Source organism: Lemur catta, chromosome 1 (genome assembly GCF_020740605.2).
Source record: "Lemur catta isolate mLemCat1 chromosome 1, mLemCat1.pri, whole genome shotgun sequence".
Lineage (NCBI taxonomy): Eukaryota > Metazoa > Chordata > Mammalia > Primates > Lemuridae > Lemur > Lemur catta.
In genome coordinates this window covers 170,684,610-170,691,661 of record NC_059128.1, presented here as the reverse complement: position 1 = coordinate 170,691,661, position 7,052 = coordinate 170,684,610, and the positions used below count along the sequence as shown (strand labels likewise).

The following is a 7,052-nucleotide window of genomic DNA, read 5'->3' as shown; positions in this document are numbered from 1 at the left end:
TCTGAGCCCGGGCCACATCCTGGGAATACGTGCACAGCCTCCTAAGGACACTAGTTTAAAGCAGCCTTGTTGGGGTGCTGATGTTCTGCCCATTTGTTTCGACGTGTCATACCCTCTCCGTTTGGGGGGTACTTTCAACGTACCCAGTACTTTTCCTGCTAAGAAAAAGGCACTGGGGGAGGAGTCAAGGGCTCTGGAGACAGCAATTTTGGGTTTGAATCCTGGCTCCACTACTCCCCAGCTGAATAGCCTCTAGAAAATTTCTGACCTTTTCCGGGCCTCAGTTTCCTCATCTGTAAAATTGGAGACAATGATAGACCCATTATAACCCCATACTAACAACTTCTAGTAATCTTCCTCATAGAGCTGTTGTGAAGATGAAAAGAGATAGGACGGAAAGCTCTTGGCCTGGTGCCTGAGACGTTAGTGCTCAAGGAATCCTACTCATTCTAATAAATCCCTAACACACGCCTCCGGCTCCCTTTGCTGTCCCTCCCACCCTGACCTCTAACTTCATGGGCAGTGGTGTGGTTAGACCTCCCTCTTCCTGTTTCTTTGTGGATATGGGTGGGGCAGGACTGGGACAGGGCATCCTGCAGAGCGTCTGTCATCCCACAGGCGGTGAGGCTGAAGGAGCGGTGGGCCCTACTGAGGGGCTTGGCGTCGCTGAGGACGTGGATTGAGATGGCTGTGCTGCTCTTCTGGAGCACCTGACCAGGGTGAAATGGCAGCACACTCGGCTCTGCTGCACAGAAGGGTCCTCCAGAATTGGAACCTATTATTTTAAGCAACAGTACTTTTTTAGTTTAGCTGTCTTTCATGGACAATGAAAATAATAGTATATACTTTCCTGCCTTATTTAAATAGTGTATAGAACACACACTTTTTTTTTGTCTCTGGGATTTTACAAAATAAATGGGCATCCGTTATTACACTTTGCTGTGAGATACGGTGTCATCTCAGAGAATACTGTATTACATGGGGGAGTGTTTCCCCAACAATAAATCTATATGGATGAAACAATTTTATTGCTTAACTTAGTAACAGTGAACTTGAAAACAGTGCAACAAGATTGACTCTGACACCTGCAGGCACACTGATGTGGAGGCAGATATAAGTCAGCTTTGAGGACCCCCTCATTCCGCCTGCCCAAATCATGTAACAGTCACTGAATGCTGCCAGACTCGCCCATCTGTGGTTCTCCACGAGTCAGGGCATGTTCACAATGCACGGAAGTTACGTTTGGGACCAGGGTTCATCTAATATACTTCATGCTTTCCTCCCCCATTTTTTTGGTTTCTAATTCTGGCTGAAGTTTAATTTTAAAACCTGAGAGCTCCTAGTGGGGCTAGGTTGCCTTCAGCTTTCACCAAATTGCCTGGCATAGCCATTCCTCCATGGTTCTTCCCTTAAGGGGCACAGGACTTCAGCAGAAAGTAATTATGACCCCCTGGGAATATTATCACACGGTGTCACTACTTGTTACCAGTTTGCTCTTCAGTATGTTTGTAAATTCATCAAGTCCAGGTTTATTCATTCCTTTCGGAGGAAAAGGCCATGTTCTTCTACACCATGAGGCAAATGCCGCCATCTCCTTGTCATTTGCTGGTTTTCTCCAGAAGAGTTCACGCCTATGACTTGAAGCATTCTTAATGGGCACTTAGCTTCCAGAAGACCTTTCCACGGGTACATTACAATTCCTGTCAGCCTGGCATGAGGCACTGCGTGCTAGGCCCTGTGTTGGTCCTGGGGACAGAAGGATGAGTTAGGCTGCTTAAAGGTGGGAACCAACGCCCATGACATTGGGTGGGCCCTACTGTTTAAGGCTACTGTTTCCCATGACCTTGTGTGACCTATGCATGGAACCAATGTCCATAGCACTCATCAAGATCTATACTGGGCCCCACAAGAAACAATGTGCTCAATAGAGTTCTCATCAACAGGATCTGTCAGGAAAGCTGGATCCACTGTCCCAGATGCCCAGACACACAGCCCATCATGGGGCTATACTCTCCCCTTTGTGAGTGGGCTTTGTGCCCACCTCATAGCTGGCAAACAACTTGGAGAAGCACTAGAGCCCTATGTCTGGGCTGCCACATCACGGGAGTTGTGTGGCTCTGAATGAGCTACTTGGAAGAGAGAGTGCACCCAGCTGATCTCCCCAGCATCCAGGAAGCCAAGATCTTTCATCACTGGTGATAAGAGATGGAGCCACCAGGGCTTCTGAAAGCAGGAGAGAGGGGAGGAGTAGGTGGGGGAACTGAGCCTGTCAGGAACATGTGTTTGTCAGTGATGGATCTTTAACCCTTCCCGGGAAGCAGCTGGTAAGGTCAGAGCAGGGCAGGTAGAGGGCAGGAGAGGTGCTGGATGACAGGACCACAGTAGGAGGGGTGATGACATGCCCCTTTCTCTCATTACTGGCAGCTCAGGGATGCTGTGGGTCCAGCAGTGCTGGGCATCTCTTTCCTAAGAGTCCAGAAGGTTCACGACATAAGGAATGCAGGGAAGGTAGGAGGTTTCTTCAGAGTGGCCCAAATGTCAGCTCTCTGAGGATGGAAGGCCTTGGCAGAGACCCTGGGCCTGGTTTCCCACAACATAAGCAAACCAGGGGCTGCAGGATGGGTGCTGCTTTTAGCTTTAAAAGCTCTCAGCTCCTGGGTGTGAGTGCCTGACAGGGAGGAGGGCAGGCTCAGCCCCATGAAATCAGGGAGAGTGGTTCTATTCTAAAGACTTGCTCTGGCCCTCCACTCAGCGAGAGGATTGACTGCTTGGCAAAGCCACAGCCAGGAGCCAGGACTACAGAGATAAAGGGAGGAAAGGTGGCTCAGTAGTCTACTCTATGACCCTTGGGAAGCTCCCTTTTAGCTTTTCCTGAAGTCAGATCCTGGACCAAAACTCTCTTATGCTGCAAATAAACATGTGCCTCTTTGCCCAGTAACCAGGGAAGAGTAGTGCAAAGGGGCAAGATGGGGGCAGCATCAGCCCCGATCCCAAGTGGCACGGTGTTGGGACCTCTTTTTGTCAGCCCTCCCTCCATCAGCACCTGGGGTGGGAATCCCCCTTTCCTTTCCTTTCTTTCTTTTTTTTTTTTTTTGAGACAGAGTCTCACTTTGTTGCCCGGGCGTGAGGGCTGTGGCGTCAGCCTAGCTCACAGCAACCTCAAACTCCTGGGCTCAAGCGATCCTACTGCCTCAGCCTCCCGAGTAGCTGGGACTACAGGCATGCGCCACCATGCCCGACTAATTTTTTCTATATATATTTTTAGTTGGCCAGATAATTTATTTCTGTTTTTAGTAGAGACGGGGTCTTGCTCAGGCTGGTCTCGAACTCCTGACCTTGAGCGATCCACCCGCCTTGGCCTCCCAGAGGGCTAGGATTACAGGCGTGAGCCACGGTGCCCGGCCTATCCTTTCCTTTCTTAGGCCTCAACCTCCAATTTCTCCCCGTGGCAGTTATGGAAGGGGGTGCTGCACGGCCTTCCTCCTGTTCTCCTGGCCTCGCCTTGGGTCCTCTGAGATCCCCTCCACTAGAATTCCCTCCCTTGCCAGTCCCTTATGCTATGGGGGCAGGTGTCCTTGGCTTTCCGTTTCAAGTGAGGTCCTCAGATAGGAGGTACTGTCTACATTTTAGAGCTGGGGGAAAGAAGGCAGTGCACAGTAAATGAAGAGCACCTGTGGGTCCTTGCAGAGGGACAGCAGCTGTTCGTCCACTGTGCAGCTGGCCATATGCCAAACGCTGGGTCTGAGTCCAGCAGGAAGTGGCAGTGGACTATAGCATACCTACGGGAAGGAGAGGATGGAGGGGGTGTCTTGGTGGCTGGGAGTGGCCACTTGCAAAGGGTCTGCTGGCCTTCAGGAGGTCAAAAAGAGAGCGGTCCCCAAACTGCTGTAGCTGCCTCAGGGACCATAGTTACCTGAAGGCACCAGCCCCCACCCTGAAATGCAAAGCCATTTCCCAGCCCTTCATTCACCAAGAATCACAGTTTTCAAAAGCCAGTACACATTATCTTCTAATGTTTCCTAATGTTTTAGACATTTGGAAAACAGACTCCTTTTTAGAAGTTGCCATGATTTTTCTTGGCTTTTATTAGCATGTGTTAAAATCATATTATTCAAACACTACCAGAAGAACATGTATTGTTCTGAATAAAGTGCTTAAGGAAAAAAATGCAACTTATTAAATTGGACATTCTTTTCTAGTTCATAAATTTTGGGTTACAATCAGGGCACAAAAGGAGAAACAGAATGCAGTATTAGAGAGAGCGAGAAGCTTAGTTAAGAACTTGGGTGTAGACATAAGACCATGTCCCATTCTTCCCACTTCCTTGCTGTCTGAACACTGCACCTGCATAAAGCAGCAAACAGCTTTGTTTTAATAAATACATTTCCCTTCATTCAAATCAGAGAAGTTAATTATAGTAAAGCATTTTTTATTTGACCATCTGTTTATACCCACAGGCAAGATTTATCCACAGAGTTTAAGTGAGAGTGTTATTTCACTGGGCCTTCAACTTTCTAATGCTACTTGCGTTCAAGATTGTCTCAGCAATTAATTATTGGTTTCTTTGTATTTACTGGGTACTTTTTAATACCAACACTATGGTGTTACCCACGCCAACCACGGATATTTTCGCAGTACTAGAAATGAGTGGGCCTAAATAAGGCTTTATTCCCAGTAAACTAGGTTTCTTTAAATTGTTTTTCTCACATTAGCAGTCTGATATCTGCACAAAACCCAAGTCCTGTTGTGACAGATTTTAAAATAAGTGATGTTCTGAAAAAATAACAACTTGGAAATCTCTGTGTTTGAATCTTGGATGGTCATGTTGAGAACAGGAAAAATTGTATTAAATACATTTTAAAAACATTCACTTGCAATCAAACATATTTAATCTTCCAAGGAAGGTGCAGGTTGGTGATAGGGTGGCTGTGACATGAGCAACCCCATCAGGGGTGGCTCGTGGGCGGGGGTGGGGCCTCGTCACTGGCACACACTCACCACAAGTTTCTGGACTGTGTTCCTGGCATCCTGGCCATTATGCCTTTGACTTACTTTTAGCAAAGAGAAAGGAAGGCTGGTTCTACCTCCAAACAGCCAAGAGCAACCTCTGTTGAGTTCACCTTGCAGCTGACCCAGAAGTCGGAGCCGGTGCCAGAGCTAAGGGATGCAGAAGGGCTAACAGCACTCACTGTAAAAAGAAGCCATCTTCAGTCACCCTGGGGAGATCTCCTTCCCCACTCTCAACTTGAATGCTTTTAGTTTCATGCAGGAAAAGAGCTTAGCTGCATCTTCTACTAAAATTTCAATCTCATTTTACAGAAGCATACCAACGAGCAATCCTGAGCAACTAGTGTGGATTTTGCTGAGTATAGCTAAGAGAAAGACAGCTTTCTAAACTATCCTGTTCTTTGCTTCTTTCTACAGATGTATCTGTAGAACATTCTTTAGTTTCACAGTGATATATGCTGTTTCAGGAAGCACAAGGTGATCTGTTTCCAGGAAGTGATGACCTACTTTTAGTTTGAGCATAAGGTTCCATGACTGGTTCTAATCCAGCCAGATATTGCTACACCAATGGCAGGATTTAGGACAGTTGGGAGGTTCTCAGTCCCCACTTCCTGTCAAGGGTAGCCTCCCAGAGTCACTGCTGGGCTTTCGCTATCAGTAGTTATATTTCCCTTTGATGGTCCAAAGAACCTACAGTGAATCTGTCACCTCACTATACTCTTCCCTGTACATCTGACTTGGAAGCCTGAGAACGTATTGAATTAGGCTGAAAAAAGGCTCTGTACCTGCTAATATTGACGGCAGTAAGATGCTAGCTTACTATTTTGCACAGCACCATGTATAGTGCCTGTTATACAGGCCAACTATAGCCAACTTTTTCTTTGTCTTTTTTTTTTTTTATAAAGAAAATCTATGTAAGTTGAGGTTCAGAAATGCATATATTTTTTACTTACAAATATTCATCTGACCAAAATTCAACATAACCTTTATGGAACACTTAACAATTGTTTTGTTTTTAAAATAACATTTCATTCAAACTGTATATAATTCAGTAAAGTTTTTTATACAGCAAGCAATGCTTAAACCCTGGAAAATCTGTAGAAAAGAGATTTTCACACAAAATAAGAAAAGAAAATCTGAGGTATCCCACACACACACATCCATTCATTCTGGCCCACGTGCACACACACACAAACACTCTTGCGCATGCCTGTGTGTTCACACAGACATGTTCATTCTCACAAAGTGGCTGCAGCATAGGCAAAAAATTGTAGGTCCAAAGGAAAATGATTGATTGTTCTAATAAAGAGTCCAGGTAGCTCAGAAAAAAAACCAAAACAAAACACAATAGTCCTCTGAGGAAATCACTACCTCAAAAAAAAGTTCTCAAGATGAATTTGAGATCTAAGCCTACTAAATTGCTTTTGCAAAACAGCTCCCTGCAGTCCAAGGTGACTTGTGCAAATAGAAGGAATCAAATGAGGCTAGTTCCTGCACGTCCTTAAACAAGGATGCGGGATGCTCGCAGGTGCCTGGGGGCGCTCCCATCATGCCAGGTATTGCTGCAGTGCTGTCTTTGCCCTGAAATCACAAAGTTCCTGTTAGCCATCATCTCAGCATTATAATGGAGGGAAAAATCTGTGGCTATGATGGTAGCTGGGGAGGTCTAAAAAAGTAGATTCCTAGAAGGAACTGGAGTGAACCCAGGCGGGCACCCACCTCAAGGAGTAGTGAGCAGGTATCTCAACCCCACTCTGGCTGTATTCTTCCTGTGGTTCTCTCAGAGGGCTCTTTTTGCTCTTAAACCTGCTGTGGTTCAGTGACATTCCACATTCCCTGGTAAGTGCTGACATTCTATAGTTTTCCTTTGTCATTGACATATAGTTGTGATGGATCTGGAATTCTTCACTTTCTCTTACTGCCATTTTACATAGTGGATTTTACATAGTGATGCACAACACTAAGGGAGGACAACGTAGGATTCTGGGAAGCTAAAAGGAAAACTGACCAAGGAAAAAGGTGTTGAGGTACTGATTAGAAGGTGC

At 46.0% G+C, this 7,052-nt stretch overlaps 1 protein-coding gene across 5 annotated transcripts in view; it reads right to left on the bottom strand.

Annotated features, from left to right (window-relative positions):
• Positions 1-4,051: 4,051 nt before the first annotated feature.
• ARMC8 (armadillo repeat containing 8) overlaps positions 4,052-7,052 on the bottom strand; it is a 104,409-nt gene continuing 101,408 nt past the window's right edge. For all 5 annotated transcript variants that reach the window (XM_045539144.1, XM_045539147.1, XM_045539148.1 and 2 more), the window contains one exon: positions 4,052-6,588. In XM_045539144.1, the coding sequence (XP_045395100.1) occupies positions 6,555-6,588 (34 nt within the window). In that variant the 3' untranslated portion in view covers positions 4,052-6,554. The remainder of the gene's footprint in view (positions 6,589-7,052) is intronic.